The 24,062-nt window shown below is 53.8% G+C and overlaps 1 protein-coding gene across 4 annotated transcripts in view; it reads left to right on the forward strand.

The window, feature by feature from the left end:
- The window catches only part of SLC12A3 (solute carrier family 12 member 3), a 49,193-nt gene that overhangs the window by 22,312 nt on the left and 2,819 nt on the right, over positions 1–24,062 (forward strand). For 2 of the 4 annotated variants that reach the window (XM_019980267.2, XM_070770596.1), the window contains exons 12-25: positions 323–446; positions 1,981–2,082; positions 2,985–3,140; positions 3,802–3,901; positions 5,281–5,392; positions 5,927–6,067; positions 7,082–7,188; positions 8,974–9,056; positions 10,114–10,191; positions 10,826–10,927; positions 13,028–13,139; positions 15,806–15,892; positions 18,828–18,963; positions 20,386–20,453. In XM_019980267.2, the coding sequence (XP_019835826.2) occupies positions 323–446; positions 1,981–2,082; positions 2,985–3,140; positions 3,802–3,901; positions 5,281–5,392; positions 5,927–6,067; positions 7,082–7,188; positions 8,974–9,056; positions 10,114–10,191; positions 10,826–10,927; positions 13,028–13,139; positions 15,806–15,892; positions 18,828–18,963; positions 20,386–20,453 (1,508 nt within the window). The remainder of the gene's footprint in view (positions 1–322; positions 447–1,980; positions 2,083–2,984; positions 3,141–3,801; positions 3,902–5,280; positions 5,393–5,926; positions 6,068–7,081; positions 7,189–8,973; positions 9,057–10,113; positions 10,192–10,825; positions 10,928–13,027; positions 13,140–15,805; positions 15,893–18,827; positions 18,964–20,385; positions 20,454–24,062) is intronic. The other 2 variants (XM_070770597.1, XM_070770598.1) reach the window with 1 other exon arrangement.

Here is a 24,062-nt window from a genome sequence, read left to right on the forward strand (position 1 = left end):
AGCTTTGAAGAGCACCCACCTTTCCCATCCCGCACCCTCCCTGCACAGTCTGGCACCCCATCTGCAGCCCACCCTCCCAGTCTCCCTCCGATGTGATCAGCCCCCTTTCAGTCTTCGTGGTGAAGTGGAGAGGGCGGGAGATCCCCCACTTTCACAGAGACAGAAGGCAGGTGGGATATCCCCCACTTTCACAGAGACAGAAGCCAGGAAGTGCCCTGCTGAGGTCAAGGAGAGAGCAAGCAGGGGCTGGGGTCCAGGTGGCCGCAGGGGAGGGGACGGGCAGGTCCCGGCCAGGGGTGAGCGTGTCGCCCTGTGCCCACAGTGCCTGTGCCTGGACCAGCTGTACCCGCTCATCGGCTTCTTCGGCAAAGGCTATGGCAAGAACAACGAGCCGGTGCGTGGCTACCTGCTGGCCTATGCCATCGCTGTGGCCTTCATCATCATCGGTGAGTGGCCGAGGGCACGCAGGGCCGCCACCTCTCCGGCTGGCCACAGGGCAGGGCCCGACCTGCTTTCCCTGGTTCTGCCCTCCTCTGTGCTAGCGTCTGGGCCCTCCCTCCCCAGGTCTGAACCAGCCCCCAGGAAACACTGGGAGCACAGGGCAAGCGACTGATTGCTCCTCGGGAGCTGATACAAGCAGCTGGGTCACTATCTCTGTAGGTGCAGAAGCTACACCAACCTCATTTCTCAGACCTTGAGCTACTGGGTCCCTTGGGGTCTGAGACAGGGGATGCCCTTGGAGAAAGAGCCCAGTTAATCAGTTAGCTAGACTGACCTCTATCCTGGCTTTGCCATGTGCCAGGTGAGTGACCTTGGAGAAGGTACTTCACCTCCCAGAGCCTCGGTTTCTTTGTCTGCAAAATGGGAGCAACAATGCGTAGAGGGTGTGTCGCTGATGGGCAGGAAGAGACCACGTATGTACACACACACACACGCATTCATATATGCACACGCTCGTGTGTGCCCACTCCCCAGTACTTTCTGAAGTTTAGCCAACAAGGCAGAACTTGCCAGGAGAGAGGTGACCCGACCAAGCAAAAGCAGTGGCCATGAAGACCCCTGACCCTCCTCCCGATGCAGGAATGGGGCCAGGGTCAGTGACTGGTGAACCTCCCCTGGCTGGGGGGCGCTTTCCTGCCACAGCTGAATCCCTGCGACTTAGGCCGGCACCGCCAACCCAGGAGACATAGCCTAGTGATCTAGCCCCACTTCCATTCGAGGGAAACGTTCCAGACTGGGTCTTACACCAGATGAAGAGGCAGGAGGGCCACACCCAGGGCTGGAAACACCTGGTCAGGTCCGGGGTCCTGGATGTTGTTGCTTGTTTCCTGCTCACCCTGCGGTCCACCCCCTCCTCCAATTTGATGTCCTTTCATCTGGGTGGTTCTGACTGGACCTCAGACGGAGGACAGTGATCTCAGATGTTCCTGGTCAGGTTCTTGTGCTGATTCAATGGACTTGTGTACAGAAGACCCGGCACACAGAGGCGCTTGTCTTGTTCGGGGATCGTGCAGAAGCAGGCCCTGAGACAAGGATTCATGTGCAGAAGTGTGCCGGGGTGCCAGGGCAGGGGGCTCACCAGACAGGGAAGGGCAGGAGTCAGGTCTTGAGCAGGCTTCCACTGCAGATGGAACTGTGATATGGCCCCAAGGTTTCAGATAACAGATGGCATGTGTCTTGGGTTGCATTGTAAGATGTATTTCTTATTACAATTTGTGGTCACAAAAGAAGTGACAGCACTGTCCTGGGTCATCCTGTAGCCTGACAGGATCCACCCTTGCATTCCTCTTCATCCTCCATTGTTACGAAACAATGGGCTTTGAGATTCACAAAATGATGGGCCCCTTTCACAGATGAGAAAGCTGAGACTGAGCCTTGGTGGCCCGTCTGGCATTCCCTTACCCTGAGAGGGAGGATTCTGGGGACTCTGTGATGGAGCTGCCCAACAGACTGTCTCCTCTCTCCCTTGGGTCCCTGAAGCTGAGCTCAACACCATCGCCCCCATCATCTCCAACTTCTTCCTGTGCTCCTACGCCCTCATCAACTTCAGCTGCTTCCATGCCTCCATCACCAACTCTCCTGGTAAGCAAGGCCCTCATCTCTCCATGGGAAGTGACACTTGGGGCTGGGGTATGGAGAAGGGGCGTGGAAGACATGGATGCAGGTGGGAAGACCAAGGTCATCTGTCAAACTGAAGTCAATTAAAGGTAACTTTCCAATAATAATAATAACAGCTATCCTTTATCAGGCACTTACAATGTACATACATTCTGCATGGATTCATACACTGTTTACAGCATGCAGAGACTTTTCTCTTGCCTTCCTCCCCCAGATTTAAGGGAGTCAGGAACCTGGTTCCCAAGAGAGGGAAGAAAATCACCAGAGAGGCTGCAGGTTGCACTTGCCCAACTCCAGGGGGCGCCATTCACGACATCATAGATTTATATGTTTATTATGAATACTTTCTGGCAGATGGCAGCAAAGAGTCTTCCAGGAAGACTTTTTCCAATTGGCCTGAAACTGCTGATAAGCTGGTCCCCGAGCCACCTTTTCCCTAGGCCGTGGACCACGGTGCCCTGGAGTTGTGCCGTGGGGTGGCTTTCACTAGTGGTGGCCCTGGCACAGCTGCAGATATGGGCCTTGCAGAATCAACTCCTTCCCCTCCATTCACCCCCTTGGCTCTGTGCGAGCCCCGGAAGCCAGCAGTGTTGCTGACGCTGGGTGTCCTGTGGCCGTATTTGGCCAGAGCCGGATGCCTGTCCTTTGGTACAGCCTGTTCACGTGGGACGGTGCCAACCAAGGCAGGCGTGTGGCTCTATCAGTGCTTCTAAGCCCAATCCCAGGAAGCAAGATGGGTGGGCAAAGGCTGGGACCCCGGCTCTAGGCACTATGGGCATTGCCACCCCGACCCTGCCCAGCTGTGCTGGCTCAGAGGGAGACTCCAGAGTGTTGAGTGTACTCCCATGCCCTGTGCCCCCCACCAGGGTGGAGACCCTCGTTCCGATACTACAGCAAGTGGGCAGCGCTGTTTGGGGCAATCATCTCCGTGGTCATCATGTTCCTCCTCACCTGGTGGGCGGCCCTCATCGCCATCGGCGTGGTCCTCTTCCTCCTGCTCTATGTGATCTACAAGAAGCCAGGTGTGTGTCTCAGGCGGCCCTGGGGGTCAGGCGTCCCCTTCTCGCCCTGAGGCTGCTGAGCCAGCCTGCCCATCAGCTCAGCCAGAGGGCCTGTCTCAGAGTCTGTGCTCCCAAGGGCTCCCTCTGGTCCTCCATCCCTCCCCATGGGGTGAGGAGCCCCCAGGGAGTGTGCCCACTCAGAGTGTGCCCACACCACCCCCTGCCAGACACCCAGGACCTGGAATTGCCTGCTCAGGTCCAACCTCCGGAGAGTGGGCTGGCCTGCTGGTGTGCGTACCAGACCAGGGGCTGCCTGATAGAAAGGCAGGCAGTCAGAGCCTGGACACAGGGGCAGGGGTGTCTACACGCAGGCAGGCAAGGATCCCAGGAGACAGCACTCTCAGAGTGAGATAAAGAACTCCAGGAAAGCCTAGAACTTTCAAGTTGAACTTGGCCTTCCAGGTCATTGTGAAGGTCTGTTTGTCAAAGGAGGAGACTAGTTTGTAGAGTTCAATAGCTTGATGTAATGTATAATGTTTGAGCGTGTAGCCATATTGTAAGTGCAAAGGTTAGGAACAGAACTACAGGCTGTCAACTGCTCCCATGAGTGTTTGCTTCCTAAAGGTCAACATTCCCTCCCTTGTACTTAATGTCTGGTTTCTCCCGTGACTTCTAACCTCAGAGGTGAACTGGGGCTCCTCGGTACAGGCGGGCTCCTACAACCTGGCCCTGAGCTACTCTGTGGGTCTCAATGAGGTGGAGGACCACATCAAGAACTACCGGTGAGCACGGGCTCGGGGTGCCTGGGGTGCAGGGCTGGCTCTGACCCTGCTCTGGAGATCCCCAGCCAAGACCTGACACCTGACCAGCAGACCCAGGATGGGCACGGCCCCTTCTTGGAGAGGGAGCATGGTCGGGGAGCATCGCCCAGCAGTCAGGAGACCAGAGTAGATGCTGCCCAGTGGGGCCCAAGCAAGTCTAGTGGCCTCTCTGTACCTAAGTTTCACAGTGGCATATGCTCTGCGCGATACAAACAGACAACATGGACATCCCTCTGTGTCCACCGGGGCCTGGATCCAGCCCCACCTCCCATCCCCTGCCCAGATACCAACATCCTCTGGTGCTGAGGTCCCTTACGTAGAAAGCCTAGTACCTTTGGCCCTTGCTGTCCACTGTCCCACATCCAGATTCAATCTCCATGCTTGATTTTTTAAAAAATATTTTTCTGGCCACGCTGGGTCTTATTTGCAGCACTTGGGATCTTTGATCTTTGTTTCAGTGTGCAGAATCTTTAGTTGCAGCATGTGGTATCTAGTTCTTCAACCAGGGGTGGACCCGGGCCCCCTGCATTAGGAGTGCAGAGTCTTAGCCACTGGGCCGCCAGGGAAGTCCCCGCCACACTTGGTTGAACCTGCAGATGTAGAACCTACAGATTCTAAGTGCCACCTGTGTTCGTAAGGGTGCTCTGATGTTATAATTTGTGAGGCTGACTGTGCTGAGCCTCTCCCAAGTACTCTTCAAAGCTGATTCCCCTCCTAAGTGAGGGAAATTGTACCTCCAGAATCCCTTTCCCAACAGATCACAATGTTAATGATCGGACTTATCTAGGTGTCAATCCTATGCTAGGTGACCTACACAGCGTCGGCACAACCCTCTGAGGTATATGAAACTGCTAACCCCATTCACAGATGAGAACACTGAGGCAAGGAGAGGTTAAGTAATGGGCCCCAACTCACACAGCTGGTGAATGGCCAGTTTTGTCTGGTTCCAACTGAGTCTGGTAGTGACCCTTGACTGTGAGCCTTGGCTGCCTCTTCTACCCAGTAACACAGTGATCTCATGAGTGAGGGGCCTCCCTACTCGCAGTCTTGATTCTGCTCACACCATGCTGTGCTGGGCGGAGCAGGGACACTAGGTGGAGCAGCAGGAGGGAGGTTCGCCCCAGGGGAGCTTGTGGTGGCCTGAACAGGAGGGACAAGGAACACCCAGTGTGGTGGCTGGCCACAGAGAGAGCTGGAAAGGAGTCATGGATGGGAGGACCACGGGCTGGTTCCTCTGCTTAGGAAGGGAGTCCTGGAGATGGGACAATGCCTGGAGCAACTCTATTTGGCATCCACACCCCCAACTCTGTCCTAATTGCTCTTTCCCTTCCCCTCCTCAGCCCCCAGTGCCTGGTGCTCACGGGGCCCCCCAACTTCCGCCCGGCCCTGGTGGACTTCGTGGGCACCTTCACCCGGAACCTCAGCCTGATGATCTGTGGCCATGTGCTCATGGTGAGTGTCCCCTGCAGGGAGGGTGGGGCTGTGTTCCTGGAGGAGCCTTTGGGCACCGGGTCCACCCCCAAGGGTGGGCGTGGGGTAGGGTGAGGTAGGGGCTGAAGGAGGGGCTGTGGAGCCTGGACAGGCTCTCTCCCCTTCCCTGTCCCTGTCACTGGCTTCTCCCCACTGCCCAGCCCCTCACCTGCTCCCTCCATCTTCCTCCTGGCCTTCCCGCTCAGTCCTCATGTGTCTGACTCTTTGCGACCCTATGGACTATATTCTTCAGGCCAGAATACTGGAGTGGGTAGCCTTCCGCTTCTCCAGGGAATCTCCCCAACCCAGGAATCGAACCCAGGTCTCCCTCATTGCAGGCAGATTCTTTACCAGCTGAGCCACAGGGAAGCCCTCCTCCTCCTCTTTTTTTCCCCTAATTCTGTAAAGGAAACCAGCAGTGAGCCGAGGGGACAACCTCCAGGGCAAGAGAGGAACTGTGTCTCAGGTCAGAGGGTAAAGGCCACCCCTGAGGTCATGTGTCCCTGCCACCCACAGGGCCCCCGCAAACAGAGGATGCCTGAGCTCCGGCTCATCGCCAACGGGCACACCAAGTGGCTGAACAAGAGGAAGATCAAAGCCTTCTACTCCGACGTGCTCGCCGAGGACCTCCGCAGCGGTGTCCAGGTTCTCATGCAGGTGGGTGGGCCTGGGGCTTCCCCAGAGGCCTTACTACTTGCTTGGCAACCTGGAAGTGGGATGCCCCGGTGGACTAGTTTAAGCCCCTTTTGCTGCAATGGGAGTCTCACCTTCCTCCCCCTCTCTGGATGTGCTGATTCAGGGCACCTTCTCCAAGTGCCCAGGACCCCGGGGACACTGCCTTGGAGACCGGTGGGAGCTGCTGACACATTTTGTGGTTTGGGGACTTTTTAATGATATAATCTACAGACAGCAAAGTGAAATAGTGTAGAGTTTGATATATGTTTACAAATGCAGACACCACTCAGTGCTATGAAACCACCACTCGGGTCAAGTTCTAGAACATTCCATTCAGGCAATTCCTTTTATTGCTCAATGTTCTTATTTGTAAAGTGGGATGCATGGATAAAATAACAGTTATTAATTCTGAGTCAACATAGGGGACTCCTTTTCAATAGTTTCCAGTATTTCTCAAGATTAAAAAAGAGCAGACAAGGTCTCCTATTGGGATTATAAAACTACTTGGAGCAGAGGTAGAAGTTATGATTGTGTGATATTTTAAATGTATTAAATGCCACTGAATTATACACTTTTAAATGGTTGATTTTATGTTATGTAAACTTTACCTCAAAAATTAAAAAAAAAATTTAACATTAAAAAAAGAGAAATATAAAAGATGTATGGATTAGGTGACCCAGGAGTACTCTAAGCTTGACATCCAAATTCAAGTGCCCTGTTACAGGAAATAATTCCATAAATAAATAGTAGCTGGGATAATCCAGAACTAATGGGACAGTCCAGCTGTTAGCCCTGCTTGCAGATGCCTCAGGGAATAACTCTGGCTATAGCTTCACCTTTCTCATGGGTGTATCCAGGCAACGAGGACCTTGAACTGGGAGATATTTCTCCTGAGCCCCCACCCCATCGCGGAGAGGGAAACTGGGCTGAGACCAAGCTCCACCCTAGTCACAGAACAGAGGCCTGACCCGTCACCACATCCCCACCCTGTGGCAGGCCGCAGGTCTCGGGAGGATGAAGCCCAACATTCTGGTGATCGGATTCAAGAAGAACTGGCAGTCGGCTCACCCAGCCACGGTGGAAGACTACATTGGCATCCTGCAGTGAGTGAGGTCACCAGGCGGGGCAGGGCCTGAGGCCTCTTGACTTGGGCCTTTGGCGTTTCCTGGGCCTTGGGAAGGAGAGGGGAAGCAGTGGGCGCTGTAAGAAGCTGAGTCCACTGGTTCAAAGCTGAGGAAGAAAAGACAGACGGAGGGTCCCCCACTCTGTCCCGTGGGTCATAGGCACCCAGATTGGCAGAGAACAGGCAAGTAACAGTGAAGTGGGCCAGGTGTGGGGCATCAGGGAACGGTGGGGACTGTGGCAAACGGAAAGGAACAGGTGTTCCCTGGCTCCAGCTAATTGTGCCAGGCAGAAATGAGGACCCAGTGTTGCCAGGTCTTCTAGTTTTTCAGAAAGTCAAAAATGTGAGTTTTTAGGTGAAAATCGTGTGCTTACCTGGGGGCTGCAGAAGACCTGCAAATGCCCAGCTCTCAAGCTGTGAGGTGGTACCACTGAAACCAGGCCTCCGAGGAGGCGACAAGCTGGGGAATGGGACCAGGGGATAAACTCCCTGGGATTTCAGGGTTAACTCCAAACCCGTTCTCTTTCATTTCTTGCTGTGCAAAGTCCAGAAAATGCCTGCCTGAGCTGCTTTTCTGCCTTGATGGGGTATGGAGAGGCAGTGTGCTGGGGCATTTAACAAGCGTGAGGCTGAGTGTTGGGGACCTGGGCCTGGCTTCCAGGTCTGCTGGGAACCAGCTGTATGACTGAGCAGTGCATCTCACCGCCTCTAGCAAAATCACAACAGGAGGCAGTACATACCCGCTCTGTAGGAACCCCTACATAGTGGCTTCAATATGCCAAAACTCCAAACTGCTGAAGCCTAAAGGGCCCTGTCCCAGAGACTTGTGATTAGAGTTCAGAGAGGGCAGTGCTTAGCCTAGTAGATTAGCCCTGATGGTGGGCTCTTGGGCACCCTGTCAACCAGGCAGTTAATATACTTGTGGGGTGGGAGTCTTCCAGACATACCATACAGACAGCCCACTGCTGTCTTCATGACTGAGGCCGATCTGAACTGGCCACTTCCTTAGCGTGTGGTCATAGACAAGTTACTCCCTAAAACTTAGATTTTGCATCTGTCAAATGGGAGTAGCAATTCCCATCCCCACCTCTGTTGGTAGAGATGTGAAGATGAGCCACGTGTGATGCTTTCAAACTGTGGTGCTGGAGAACACTCTTGAGAGTCCCTTGGACTGCAAGGAGATCAAACCAGTTAATCCTAAAGGAAATCAACCCCGAATATTCACTGGAAGGACTGATGCTGAAGCTGAAACTCTAATACTATGGCCACCTGATGTGAAGAACTGACTCATTGGAAAAGACCCTGATGCTGGGAAAGATTGAAGGCAGGAAGAGAAGGGGGTGACAGAGGATGAGATGGCTGGATGGCATCACCGACTCAATAGACACGAGTTTGAGTAAACTCCGGGAGATAGTGAAAGACAGGGAGGCCTGGCATGCTACAGTCTAGTCCATGGGGTCGGCAGTCAGACACTACTTAGCAACTGAGCAACAGCAACAATCAGGAGGACAGGGCTGGTTCCGAGACTGGCCCGACTCAGTTTCCCCCAAGAGGGTCTGCAGGATCCACAGTGCCTCAGACAGCAGAGCTAGAGGGGTCCTGGCCACCTCTCCGGTCCTGCCTGCACGTTATACAGATGGGAGACTGAGGCCCAGAGAGGAGAAGGGTATGGTGGGAGGCAGGGTCAGCTCTAGACAGGCCTCCTGGGGGCTGGGGGCTGGGGGCGGGGCTGAGAGCAGGTTGACCCCATGACCTCTCTCTCCAGCGATGCTTTTGATCTCAACTACGGTGTCTGTGTCATGAGGATGCGTGAGGGCCTCAACATCTCAGAGGTGATGCAGGCGCACAGTGAGTACCCCCCTTCTTGACACCCCTGTCAAAGACAACAGGATCCCAGGAAGCTCTAGAACCCATTTTTTTTCCCAAGTGGTTCAGGGAGGACAGGGGGAAATTAATAAGGAATAAAAGGTCACAGACTCCTAGAAAGTCAGTTTTTGATGGAAATCATCAGATTTCTAAAAGGAGAAACTGAGGTTCTGAAAGGGGATGTGGCTAGTTCAAGGCCTTGCTTGACTGGACCACAGCTCCCCAGATCACCATGGGAGCATTTGTAACCAGATGGGATAAAGAGGAACTAAGACAGGAGAGAGAAAAAGACGGGGAGAAGAGCCACGTGAAGACCCCAGAGCATGAAAACACACACAGAGAGGCCATGAAAGCTGGGGATAGAGTAGGGAGATGTGCTACATTTAAGGCCACATGTAAATAGATCTGAACTCGTTATTTTTAGAAGCGTGATAGAAATAACACATATAAAGACAATGGGGGTGGGGGGTGTGATGCTGAGAGGAGCGGATGCTGCAGGCCAGCCTGGGTCTTGTTCACCCAGGTCACCGATGGGCTGAGGGTGTGCCTGGCAGCTGGTAGTTCAATGAATATTTACACAACCAGAATTTGCAGAGCAGCAGCCACACTCCTGACCAAGGTGGCTTTAGGTGCTGGGCGTGCAGCAGGGAACAAAACCAAGTCTGCCCTGGAGGAGTGACATTCTGGGGGAAACACAGTGGACCCAGGACTCATTGCAGGCAGTGATAGCTCATGAGGTGTCCTGAGGAAGCCCACACAGAGGGGAATGCGGGCAGGAGGGCCTCTCTGAGGAGGGCGCTTATTTCTAGAAGGAGAGGGCTGGGGAAAGAGGGCGCTTGGCTCTGAGGCCACCCACCCACTGCTGAGACCTGGTGGGAAGGAGCATGCCTTGTTTGAGCAGACAGGAAGCTGGTGGGGGGTGCATGGAGTGTGCAGGGAGGTAGAGACCAGATCAGTGGAAGCTGCAGAGTCAGGACCTTCCCCCAGGGTAAGAGGGCCCCCAGAGAAGCCTGGGTACAAAGCTCCCCCTCTTTTTCAGTTAACCCTATGTTTGATCCAGCAGAGGATAGCAAGGAAGCCAGGGCCGGCGGGGCCCACCTGTCTGTCTCCGGCACAGGTCAGTCCCCCCACCCCAACTCAGAGGCACAGGGAGCTCTCACCCTGGGGAGCACTGAGTGATGGGCCACGGGGGAACTCGGCCGAGGGCAGGAGATTTTTGTTTTTGGCAGTGACCTGAAACCCCTAGGATTGGGTCACAGGGAGTTGGTAGGGCAGTGGGGCTAGGGGCAAGGTAAAGATTTCCAGCCCTGCTGGAGAATTCAGAGTCCAGGCATCGTGGGACACCATCCAGTAGGCTCTGGGGCCCAAGTCCTGCCCCTCCAAGGGCCCCCTGGCCATGCTCCGATGCAGAGGGGCAACAACACCCTGGGAAGCAGGGAAACAGTGCAGGGGCTGGGAGTGTCCTGTGGGCATTTGTGAGGGGCACAGGGGAGTTTTTAAGAGAATGGTCCCACCCCCGGAGCCAACCAGAATCCAGGGAGAGAGAAGCTGGGAGCAGAGGAGGGGCACATCCCAGCACTGCTCTTCCGGGGTCCCTGCCCCGGGAGTCTCCCATAGGGGGGCGTCCCCAGCGCATGCGCACAGCAAGGGCTTCCGGCCACCGTGTGCACAAGCCCATGCTGTGTTCCCAGACAGCCTCAGGCCTTTCCCTGTGCTCCGCACCCACCTGACCTGCCCCTCTGCTCCTGCAGTGGACCCCGAGGCCTTGGTGCAGGAGGAGCAGGCCAGCACAGTCTTCCAGTCGGAGCAGGGCAAGAAGACCATTGACATCTACTGGCTGTTCGACGATGGAGGTCAGTGCCCCAGGATGCCGGCTCTCCCCTGGCTGCCTCCCTTCCATGACCTCCACTCTCGGCCTCCCTCGCTGGCCGCTGACAAGGCCACTGGTGGGACCTCGGGGCCCAGCTAAAAGGAATGGGGCCCCTGGGCCCACCACTGGCCTCACGGGAGCCTGGCCAGGTCCCTCCTGTGGCCCTCTGTGTTCAGCTGTAAAATGAGGGACTTAAAGGAGCAGGTGAGGTCAGTGTGAGGAGGGACTTCAGACTGGACAGGCCGTCGGGGTCACGGGCACGTGATGTAAGTGGGAGACATGAGCTGGAGCGCAGCAAAGCTGTAGGCATATTCATCACTTACCAAAGAAAAACACGCTCTCTTGATTTTCTTGTGACTCTCAGTTTTATTGTTCCCACCCTTGATAGAGTCCTAGATACAGAGAAGATATTCTGAGCATTTACTATATGCTTGATACCAAGGGTTTACATAGGTTAACCTAATGCAGTCCCCAGGTGAAAATGATTATTAACTCCCTTTACAAATAAGGAAACTGAGGCACAGAGTGGAGAAGTCATGTGTGGATCATACAGTGATAAATGACAGCGATCTAGATTTGCATGTGAAATCAGATCAGATCAGTCGCTCAGTCGTGTCCGACTCTGCAACCCCATGAATCGCAGCACGCCAGGCCTCCCTGTCCATCACCAACTCCCAGAGTTCACTGAGACTCACATCCATCGAGTCAGTGATGCCATCCAGCCATCTCATCCTCTGTCGTCCCCTTCTCCTCCTGCCCCCAATCCCTCCCAGCATCAGAGTCTTTTCCAATGAGTCAACACTTTGCACGAGGTGGCCAAAGTACTGGAGTTTCAGCTTCAGCATCATTCCTTCCAAAGAAATCCCAGGGCTGATCTCCTTCAGAATGGACTGGTTGGATCTCCTTGCAGTCCAAGGGACTCTCAAGAGTCTTCTCCAATACCACACTTCAAAAGCATCAATTCTTCGGCACTCAGCCTTCTTCACAGTCCAACTCTCACATCCATACATAATCACAGGAAAAACCATAGCCTTGATTAGACGAACCTTTGTTGGCAAAGTAATGTCTCTGCTTTTGAATATGCTATCTAGGTTGGTCATAACTTTCCTTCCAAGGAGTAAGCGTCTTTTAATTTCATGGCTGCAGTCACCATCTGCAGTGATTTTGGAGCCCAGAAAAATAAAGTCTAACACTGTTTCCACTGTTTCCCCATCTATTTCCCATGAAGTGGTGGGACCGGATGCCATGATCTTCGTTTAAATCCGCCCCCCTAAATGCTGGCTCACATATTTAAAAGCCTTGTGCACAGGAATTCCCTGGTGGGCACTTTCACTTCAGGGGGCGCAGGTTGGATCCCTGATTCTGGGAAATAAGATCCTGAAAGGCCAAAATAATTTTTTTTTAATTTATTTTTATTTTTCGGAGAAGGCAATGGCACCCCCTCCAGTACTCTTGCCTGGAAAACCCCATGGATGGAGGAGCCTGGTGGGCTGCAGTCCATGGGGTCTCGAAGAGTTGGACACGACTGAAGCGACTTAGCAGCAGCAGCAGCATTTTTATTTTTGGCTATGCTGGGTCTTTGTTGCTGTGTGGGTCTTTCTCTAGTTGTGGCGAGCAGGGGCCACTCTCTTGTGGTGTGCAGGCTTCTCATCGTGGTGGCTTCTCTTGTTGCGGAGCACTGGCTCTAGGGTGTGCAACCTCAGGAGTGAAGCTCCCGGGCTCTAGAGCACAGGCTCTATAGTTGTGGCACACGGGCTTTATTGCTCCAAGGCCTGTGGGATCTTCCTGGATCAGGGATCAAACCCGTGTCTCCTGCATTGGCAGGCAGATCCTTTACCACTGAGCCACCAGGGAAGCCCCCCAGATTTTTTAAAAATAAATAAAAGCATCATGCCATTCAAGTAAACCCCAGCCCACAGAGCCCATGTCTCACCCTGGTTTCACCTGACAAACTCATTATAGAGATGAGTACACTGAGGTCAAGAGAAGGGATGGGGTTGCTAGAGGCAGAGTGGAGCGGGACCCAGACAAGGCTGTATCCTGAGAGCATCTTTCTCTTAACTCATGGCACCCTCCTTGCCAGGCCTCACCCTCCTCATCCCCTATCTCCTCGGCCGCAAGAAGAGATGGAGCAAATGCAGGATCCGCGTGTTCGTGGGGGGCCAGATCAACAGGATGGACCAGGAGAGAAAGGCGTAAGTGGGGAGCGCCGACCATCCAGGGCTACCCGTGCCTGCCCACACCTGCCCCTACTCCCCATTCCACCCCTCAGGGCTCTCGGGTCACAGCAGCGGTGAGAGAGTTTAGGACAGGAGGAGGTTTCTCTCCATTTCAGAAGCGGTTTTGGTGTCCTGTCCCCTTTAATAAGATACACATGTCCTAGTCCTGGCCATGGCAGGGAGGGCTGGTAAATTTTAAATCCACAAATCTCCAGGAGATTTGCAGTGAAATGAAGGATGGAGAAGGCCCTGCCCCTCAGAAATGAGGGCAGAGCTTAGAATCCTTCGGGGCACTCCCCACCCAAGCCCCCGCACCCCCCAACTCCCAAGCTTCAGGTGCCACCCCTGGTGAGGCCAGAGGTGACTTAAGTGGCCAGGATGAAGGGCAGCAAATCCCCTGGAATCTCTTGGTGAGAAGAGACTCCATTCTCCAACTCCATGGCTGATTCTCTGTCTAAACAAGAGGAAGTCGGCCTGGTTCAAGTGCTGGGCAGGTGATGGCATCTGCCAGAACTGAGTGATGTTGGTTTACTGGTTTTATTGGCCTCATCTTTCTGGCAAGGGTTGCTGATTTGCTGATTAAATTGTGAAGCCATTTCCTTTCAAGACATATCTAAGTGAGAATGTGAGTTGACTTAAGCTGAGACGGAAGTAAACAGTCGGGCACGTACACAGGTGTGGAGGTGGCAGGAGTCGGGCAGGTGGCACACGTGGGCTAGATTTGGGCCCCTGTTGCTTTAGAGCAAGGTCAAGTGAGGTCGAAGGCCATAGGACCGAGGACTGCTGGAGGGTGTGGGCAGGCTGGGGAGGATGGGGTGGGTGGCTTGCCCCAAACCGTGCAGTTAATTAGCCAGAGAGAAAACCCTGCACAGCCTTGAGTGCCTGCTGTGACACCCCAGGGACAGGACTCCATGGCCTGTGCCACCCTAGTCCTATGCCAGTACCTCATACATCCCCATGACCCCTGCTGCATGAGTTAAGGGTGACTAGCAACCCCATCTTATTGCCCTCACCCCCACTGAGAGCTTCTCCACTGGAGGGCCCTTCTCCTCAATGCGGAGGAGAACGTTGCCTGGGAAACGCAACATCTGCTTCTCTGTGCTCCTTTCCAGAAGATAAACACACCGCAAAGGCTGCTTTGCCCTCTTGGCTTCCTGTTCCAGCTCCCACTCAAAGCTGGGCTCAGGGGGTGTTGGTTCAGATCGAGGCCACAGCACTGTGGGGTCACAGGATGTCTTGCAAGCAAAGGTTGTGAAATCTCCTCTCCTCCCAGCTGACTCTGGACCAGCCCAAGTCCTCTGCCTTCCTTGTGACCCCAGGCCACCCCTGTGCTGCCCCCAGCTGTGCTTTCCTAAGTTCACTCCCAAGTTCCGGGACCAGCGATGGCAGTTTGTCTCCTTTTTGTTCCCTGGCATGCTCCACACCGTCCCAGGCAGCCCCTCGCTGCTCCCACCCCATCCCCTGCACCCCCATGTCTTTGCTTATTTGGACTCTCCTCCTGGGGTGCTCACTCCCCACCGGCTAGTCCTGGGGCGTCACCAACACCGTGTCCTGCCCAGGGATTCTGATGGAATGGGCGGGCTAGGGCCGAGGCACGAGTACCGTTTAGAAGCCTCCTTGTGTGGTTCCGGTGTGAACACCCTTATCTACCCTCTTCAGTCTATAACAGTCTTACCCACTGTTCACCATCCAGCCAGATTGCCACCTCCTCTGTGAAGCCTCCCCTGACTGCTTCAGACCACAGTTGCCGTTTCCTCCTTGTGGACACAAAGTCAGGGCTATCTGGCTTGCCACTCCTGGTTCTGTACTCAGCTCATATGTGTTACCTGCTCCCCCAGCCACCCTGAGGAATTTCCTACCGTTCACCTCCCATTCCTTACACCCTCGTTTCTCAAAGTGTGGCCAGTGAACCAGCAGTCCCACATCACCTGGGAGCTTCTTAGAAATGCAGAATCCCAGGCTTCCCTGGTGGTTCAGTGGTTAGGAATCCACTTGCCAATGCAGGGGCTACGGGTTCGATCCCTGGTCCGGAAAGATCCCACATGCAGCAACAAAGACCCAGCTCAGCCAAACGTAAATAAATAAATCTTAAAATAAAGATTAAAAAAAAAGGAAATGCAGAATCCCAGGTCCCAACCCAGGCCAGCTGGATCAGAACCTGCGTCGTAACAAGCTCCCCAGCAGGTGCGCAGACGTTAGAATGTGAGGAGCTCTAGCCCAGAGATGGCCACCTGAGACTTAAGGACAGTTCCTTTGTCCTGTCACTTGTCATCATCTGACCTGCTTTATCAATATTCACTTACTGTCTGCCTCCCTCGTCGGCTAGAATGTGAAATCCCCAAGGGCAGAGTTTGTTTTGTTCGCTGCTATATCTTCCCTAGTGGCTCACATGGTAAAGCATCCGCCTGCAATGCAGGAGACCCAGGCTCAATCCCTGGGTTGGGAAGATACCCTAAAGAAGGAAATGGCAGCCCACTCCAGTATGCTTGCTGGGGGAGTCCCATGGAGCCTAGTGGGCTACAATCCGTGGGGTCACAAAGAGTCAAACACGACTGAGCAACTAACATACATATCCTCCACAGGTGCTCAGTGAAAACTCACTGAAGGAATGAATGCGTTAAAAAAAAACCTCTGTCTTCCAGGATCATTTCTCTGCTGAGCAAGTTCCGGTTGGGATTCCACGAAGTTCACGTCCTTCCCGACATCAACCAGAAGCCACGGGCCGAGCAGTGAGTTTTCTGTGTTGGGGGTTCCAGGGAGAAGGGTTGGCCCTTTGGTAAACCAAGGGCAACCCGGTTCACCTGCCCCTGCCTACACTGGGCTCATGGAAAGAAAGAGTTTGCAGCCGTTAATTTTTGTTTGAGTTTTTCCCCCTTGCCCCGTGGTCCTTTGCATATCAGAGCTGTGGTCTTTGCCAGAAAAATACCTGGGCTGAAGGTCAATGAAAGTTCCCACTCATGCTTTTCACAGACCCAGTGTTTTTGAAGCTCTTCATGGCCATTCTGCTCCTAGAGCAGAGCTGGTGTTTCATCTGCCAGGGGCCTCCCACCCACCCCGCACACCCTGGGGCTGAGAAAGTCTCCAGCTTCACACCTCTCAAGCTCAGGCTGCTGGCTACTCATGAAAGGCTGATTTATCTACTCTGATTTTCTAAATTTTCTCCAACCCCTGTATCGTTTTCATAAAGGAGTGGTTCTCAAACATTAGCATCACCTGTAGGGTTTGTGAACACACAACTCTGGGGCCCAGCCTCAAGATTCTGAGTCTCTAGGTCTGGGGTGAGGCCTGAAAATGTGCACTTCTAACAAGCTCTCCTGTGCTGATGCAGGCACCTCACTTTGAGAACCACAGTCTCAGGCGATCCATGTAACATGCTTAACAGGGCGCCCTGCCTAGAGTCAATGATCAGTCAAGGCTGGATTTGTGGCTTCTGCCCGCTTGTAGCTTCTGAGCTCTTTCTGTATCTCCACCTTTCCCTATAGTCCTAACTCTGCTACAGACTGCTTCCTTCCTTCTCCGGACATTGGCTTAAATTAAGTGTCTGAAAAAGGGACTGTGACCATCCCAGCTCATTGCTTCCTGCCAAGCCGAGGTAAAGGTCACCGGAAGGTCTATTTCTTGGCCACCTTTAGTCCAGTTGGCCATGGCCACGAGTGGCAGGATCATATGCCCCGAAATACACCACTGGAAGGATGCTCCTTCTGCAGAGGCCACGGCAGAGGCACGTCCCCTCCGTGGGGCTGAGGGGCACTGGAGCAAACAGAACGGAAGTTCCCCAGGCCCTGAGGCAGAAGCGTGGCAGCTGCAGCCCCTGATGTTATGTTAACTCACTGGCACCTGGGGAGTAGAAGATGTCGAATGGTCTGGGCAACCGCTCCCCTGCTCACCCACGCAATGGCAAGTGGGCAGACTTGAAGCAAACTCCTGTGTGAATCTGTAGCAGGGCTCAATTGTGGGGCCAGAAGGAATAAGTTACTTTCCTAATGATTCAGTTGCACATTCTTAAAAGAAGACATTTATGATAGGATTGCCTTATGTAAATCTGTCAAAGTGAGGTTTTCCAGCACTCTGTCTTCTCAGTAAAGTAAGGTCTGTCCTGACCTCTTTAGCCCTTGTTTACCTGGAGAAGGAAGGACATCAAGAAGAAAAGAAAGGGGACTTCCCTAGTGGGCCAGTGGCTAAGACTCCGAGCTCTCAGTGCAGGGGGTCTGGGATCAATCCCTGGTCAGGGCACTAGATCCCACATGCTGCAAGTAAGAGCCCCCAGGCCATAACTAAAAATCCCTCATGCTGCCACTAAGACCCAGAGTAGCCAAATAAATAAATATTTTTTTGAAGGAAGGAACTAGTTAACAGTGATGGATATACTGACTCCCCCATTCTCTCAGGGCTGTGCTTGAGCGACAGGGGCAGAGGTGAGTAAATTGCAGCCCTGCCCTGCGTGGTTTACCTTGGCTGAGGTACAGGGAGGATGTCAAGAAGCATCAGAATGGTGCAGAGATGGACGCGGATGCAAAGGAGAACAGGGCCATCTCTGCTAGTGGAGGAGCAGAGCCTTGAGAACGGCCGTGAACAGAGATGGGAGGGGGAGACCTTCCCCCATGGAGAGGACAGTGGGAGCCACATGCAGAACCCCCCAGCCCATCTTGTCTTTAAACCCCATCTTTCCTCTTGCATCTGCCTTCACCTCCTGGACCATTTCTCTCCTCCCTTGCACAGCCAACCTTCTCCAAAGTGATGCTACCCTCTTTGTGGCTGCTTCCTCCCACCCTTCCCTCATTCTCCAGCTCACTCCAGTCTGGCTGCCCTCCTGCAGCTCCGCTGAAATCCTTCTCTCCAGCTTGGGCCGTGACCTCTGCACCACCAGGTCTGCAGAGCCCGCGGCTGTCCTCCTCGTTCTCTGCCTCACAGCTGCATTTGACACAGCGGTCCTTCTTGAAACAGCCCCTTTGGATCCAAGATGCTGCCCTCTCCTGGATCCCTCCCACTTCAGGGATCCTTCTTTCAGCTTCCTTTGCTGGTGCTGCCTCCTTTCCCTGACTTACCTGAGGGCATCCCATTCATGCCTGCACTCACCTTGCTCCATCCACACAGGCTTCTCTGTTGCTCCTCAAGCAGCCCAAGTACACTTCTGCCTCGGGGCCTTTGCACCTTCCATTCTGTTTGCTCCAACACCCCCTGCCTTGTGCATAGCTAGCTTCGGAAGGACGGGCATCCTCGGGTCCAGAGAGGACTTTCTGCCCAAGTATTTCCCATCCCAGGACTCAGCGTATGCTTTCATAAGTCTTCTGATCTGTATCCACCTGCTTATTTGTCGCCCAGCAGACCACGAGCTCTGTGCGGCCTGGGGATGTTGTCTGGTTTGTTCACTGCTGTATAGCACAGAGCAGTGCTCGGTAAACACCCTGGGGCGGGAGTGGTCAGGGGGTGGAGATGGATCCCAGTCAGGCTTCACGGACCACTTGTGGAAGTCCTGTTCAAAGTCAGACGCAGCTGTCAAGGCTGAATTCAACACAGAGGCTGCTTGGTGTAAACAGCAGCATCAGAAAGGGTTTCAGCCTGAAATGTATGTCCCCACGGCCCCCACCTCCATCTCCCTCTGAGGACCCCGTTCCCCTGGACATGGGCACCTTGCCCAGTCTCACTGGCTCTCTCTGCCCCCAGCATCAAGCGCTTTGAGGACATGATTGCACCCTTCCGCCTGAATGATGGCTTCAAGGACGAGGCCACGGTCACTGAGACGAGGCGGGACTGCCCCTGGAAGATCTCGGATGAGGAGATTAACAAGAATAGAATCAAGGTGCGGGAGAAAGAAGGGCCTTGCTGGGGTAGGGGTGGGGGTGCTCCTGACCGAGGTGCTCCCCTGGGTCAGGGCCTGTGCCCCCATCTGTCCTGGGCTTCCTGAACCCCTTCCCCTGACCCTCAACTCTAGTCTCCCTGCACCAAGCCTCTGAGGTGTCCTCAAGCCACACACGCTCAGGCTGACGAGTGACCCAGGGGTTGATCTCAGAGCCATCCTTGGTGTGGGAACCTGGTCCCTCGGTCCATTTTGAGTCTCCCTGGCCATGGCAATGGACTGCCTGGGGTCCTTCTCCCTCTCTTCCCCTGTTCTTCCATGCCTGCAGGAAGGAATTCATGAGGCAGATGGTGAAGGTCAAGGTAGAGCTTGTCCTTTGTGGGCCCATAAAGCTGCCTGAGCTTCTCCCCTAGGCTATGGACCCCACGCCCTTCCCAGGCAGCATCTTCAGGACTCTGCTCAGGCCTAAAGGAGAGTGGGGGCTGCCATGCCCATTTTAAGGTGGGGAGAGCAGTTCTGCTCCCTGTGAGTTCCATGGTGGTAGTTCTGAGGACTCAGGAGACATTTGCTGATTTCTGGGGACAGTTTTGGCTGTCACCTGCCAGCAGGAATGGCCGCTGTCACTTAGCGAGTAGCGGCCTGGGATGCTGCTAAACATCCTGCAACCCACAACACAGAGTGATTCCACCCAAATGCTGCCCATGTGAGATCTGGGTGAACTCACTTGCCCTCTGTTTTCCTTTCTCTCCAATGGGGTATCCACAATCAGACCCTGAGTGTCCACCACTTCCGAACAATTCAGAGACAAGCCTTGGAGAGGAGGAGGGAGTCCGCCCTCAGCTCAGCCCCACCTGAGCTTTGGGGAGTTCCCTGACCCGGCCCCTGAGCCTTCCAGAGTCACCCAGTCCTGAGAAAAGGCTGAGTAATGTGTCGTGTCCACAGAAGGCTCCTGCCTACTCTGTCACAGGGGAGATCGAGCCATCACCATTGCTGAGTGCACCTTAGCAATTGCTTCCCCTGGAGCTTTTGTGTGCATTGTCTCACTCAGTCTTCCCCAGACTCCCCGGGGAGGGCACTGTTGCACCCATTTCACAGCTGAGGACACTGAAGCTCAGGGAGGCAAGGTGCCTGCTCGATGTCAGAAACTCTTAGAGCTGAGATGTGAACCCAGCCCTCCCCACCCCACGGGAGGTGCTCTTTCCCACCACAATCCCACAATAATAAGGTCAGGAAGAAAACACCCCAGGGGCTCCTCCAGGAGGTAAGCTTGGCTTTCAGTCACCTTCTTGGAGGTGGGAGAATCTACCATAATTTAGGGGGGACAATTCACACACCCAGTTTGAGATGTTCAAGAACGTGGACTTGGGCTTGGCGGGGATCGCTCAGGGGACGTGGGAAATGACCACATGGCTTTTCCTTGCCCAGTCCCTGCGGCAGGTGAGGCTGAACGAGATTCTGCTGGATTATTCCCGAGATGCTGCTCTGGTTGTCATGTAAGTAGTGACCTGTGTGCTGGAGAAGCCTGATGCCCAGGCCAGAGTGTCAGCTTTAGAGGGCTGGTCACTGGCTGAGGACCCGAGCCTTCCTCTGTGAGGATGAAGGGCCCCAGGCCCATAGAAACACAATCTGGGTGGCTTCTTACTCCTTGACCGGGCCTGCATCCACCCCATGCCCCACGCCCCACGCCCCACGCCAGCGCACCAGCTCGCCGAGGTCTTGGGTCCCTGTGTCCCAAGCCTCACCGACTCCCCCCACCCCTGCTTTCCCCTGTCCATTGCTTTTTCCTGCCAAACTCAGCTTGGCAAAGGGGACCCAGTTTGTTCTGGAAGAAAATCGATTCCTAGTTGTTTGGCCAGCTCTCTTTGGTCACCAGCCACCCCCAGTTGATGTTGGTGCCAGGTCTGGGCAGTGGAATCAGAACCCTGCCCTGGCCGGGGCTGCTCCAGCCTCTCTCGCTGCTGGCCCTGTCTGGTTAGGAGCTGCCTCGGCTGGCCGTTGACCCAGGCTGAATAAGTGGAAGAAGAGGGGAAGGTGACAGTGGTGCGGACAGCCTCATGGAGGCCAAGAGGCAGAACACGGTCAGCCAGGCCCCCAGCCCCCTCTCTCAGGGACAGGCCGGCTCAGAGGGAATGCAGCCCTCTGCCCAGAGGAGCCCCTGACATTTCCTGGGGCGAGCTACCGCAGACTCCACAGGACAGCGGGGAAAGCCGCCGAACCTGTTTGTTCACACCCTGAGACCAGGATGGAGCACACAATTTGTGAGGCTGTGCGCAGTGAGAATGTGGGGCCCTTTGTTCAAAGGCGATTAAGAACTTCAGAATGGTAACAGCAGAGCGTGAAACACAGCCTGGGACCCGTCTCAGTGCGGGGCTTCGTGACCGCACAGGTGGCTGCCCCCAAAGCTGGCTCTGCCTGGAGCCGTTCTTTCTGGGGCTCATGGGGAGATAATCTTTTCTACAAAGAAAGTGCTCCATGTTTCCTTTGGTGTGGGGACCGTAGTGTAAGGGAAGCAAGTTGATCTCCAAGCCGCTGGTCAATATCTTTCAGAGAACGTTTCTAGGGCCAGGTTAGCCTGGTTGTGGGCCGGGTCAGCAAGTAAGACGGTGACAGCACCTTCATCCTGGGATGGCTCCCCGACTTTCCCTGGGTGTGGTACTTGGGATGTGCCATCTGGGGCATAGGTGTGCCAAAGCACCTCTTCCTGAGTGCCACCTCTGTTCAGAGAAGCAGATTTGCATTTTGTCTCTGCCATTAGCCCACTGTGTGGCCTTGGGCCAGTAACTCTCCTTCTCTGAGCCTCAGCTTCCCTGATTATATATTTTTTTTGAATGTTTATTTTTGGGGCTGCATCGAGTCTCACTTGCAGCACCCAGGTTCTCCATCGTGGCGTGCGGGCTTCTCTCTAGTTGTGGTGCACGGGCTCTAGGGCGCGTGGGCTCTGTAGTTTCTCTTCTAGTTAAGACCCCCAGACTTGTAGTCGTGGCTCTTGGGCTTAGTTGCCCAGAGACATGTGGGCTCTTAGTTCCCTGACCAGGGATAGAACCCATGTCCTCTGCACTGCAGGGTGGATTCTTAACCCCTAGACCATCAAGGAAGTCCCTCCCTGATTATAGAGAAGAGTTAAATTAATTATTTCCAAGATTCTCTTTCACTCTAACATTCTATGACCCTAAGTTTGCCACTAAAATGAGTCAGACTCAGGCCATAAGAGGAGGAGTTTCATCTGGGGAGGGACCACCTGCTGTCACCTCTCCCCTCCCACTCCCCCACCTTCTGGATCTCACAGGGGAAACCCATCCCCACCCCCAGCCTTTCTGGGATTAGCTGATACAAATAAACGGGAGAGGAGAGAGCGGCACACAGGTGCACCCCAGGGCGTCTGCCACAGTTGCCTGAAAGGGCCCTGGCTGTCCAGCCAGCACCACGGGGAGCAGCTGCTTTGCTCCTCCAACCCGGACACATGCCTTTAAAAGTTCACCCTGAGGGCCCCCTGCTTCAACCATTGAGGGGGCGGGGAGGTGTGGAAAACAGCAAATTCCTCAATTCCTTCTAGATCAGGGTCTGGGGTTGAGCCCAGGAGCCCACATTTCCCAGAAATCCCAAGAATGAGAAAATCCTCCCAAGCCTCCAGGAAATGACAAAAATCACATTTTCTAGCACATCAGAGAGCACACATGGGGCTGTTTTCTAGAGCAGCTTTGAGGCAGAACTGGCTTGTTTGCTGTCTTCTAATCAGTGGTTTATCTGATTAACAGTCCTTGTTTGAGCTCAGCTTAAACTGCACACTAATAAACCAGCCTTGTAACTAGCCCAACAACCTTGACCACACTAAGCACATATTTCTGGCATAACTTTTGGGTCTAGACCCCTCTTTTTTCTTATAAACACTCCCTCCTCAAAGCTAAATGCGTGTGTGCTAAGTTGCTTCAGTTGTGTCCGACTCTTTGCAACCCTATGAACTGTAGCCCACTGGCTCCTCTGTCCATGAAACGTTCCAGGCAAAAATACTGGAGCGGGTTGCCGTTTCCTACTCCAGGGCATCTTCCCGACCCAGGGATCAAACCCGTGCTTCCTGTGTCTCCTGTTTGGCAGGCAAGTTCTTTACCACTAGTGGCACCTGGAAGGCACCAAAGACAAATAGTAATAGAATAATAGCAATCAAAGTGCATTTTATTGATTGAGCCTCTGTGACACTCAAGGCATTGGGGTTTATTAATAAAAAAATTTTTTTTTTCATTTATTTTTTGGCTATACCGAGCAGCATGTGAAATCTTAGTTTACCACCAGGGATTCAATCTGTGCCCCTTGCGTTGGGAGCATGGAGTCTTAACCACTGGACCACAAGGGCAGTCCTAACTTTTTAAAAAATTTATTTTATTAAAGTATAGTTGATTTATAATGCTATGTTAATTTCTGGTGTATAGCAAAGTGATTCAGTTAGACATATATATACATTCTGTTTCACATTCTTTTCCGTTTTGGTTTATCTGAGGGAACTGAATATAGTTCCCTGTGCTACAGAGTAAGGCCTTGCTGTTTATCCACCCTACACATAATGGTCTGCATCTGCTAATCCCAAACTCCTAAATCCACTGGGCCTTATTAATTTTCAGAACTCTATGAAGTGACTCTGTTTTACCCCCATCCCCACCGCAGCACACACCCTTAGGAGACGAGGAAGCTGAGTCTCAGAGAGATTCAGAATCTGCCAGGTGGTGACTAGGGTTTGAAGCCGCAGACGCCGGTTCTGAAGCTCGGTTATCTTTCTGCATCTAGGTTAGATCCAAGGCTGCCTTTCCTTGTGACTAAGCGAAGCAGTTCTGAGCAAAAAGCTCCTTTGTTCTGGAGCAGCTTGATTTCAAAAGATTAGTAGCTTACACCACACACATCCTGTGGGCAGAAACAGAGCGTGTCATTCGCTGGCACTGGGGGAGAGTGCCAAGGGAGTCTGTCCTTTGGACAGGCAGACAGATGGACAGGCTCTGCTCTGAGAGGGAACTTCATGTTGGGGCTTGAAAAGCCACAGCAGGAGTGATGGAGGTCCCCTGCCCTGGATAGTGCAGTTACTAGGCCCCCAAGCCTTAGACATTTCTAATTGCAGT

Source organism: Bos indicus, chromosome 18 (assembly GCF_029378745.1).
Source record: "Bos indicus isolate NIAB-ARS_2022 breed Sahiwal x Tharparkar chromosome 18, NIAB-ARS_B.indTharparkar_mat_pri_1.0, whole genome shotgun sequence".
Classification (NCBI taxonomy): Eukaryota; Metazoa; Chordata; class Mammalia; order Artiodactyla; family Bovidae; genus Bos; species Bos indicus.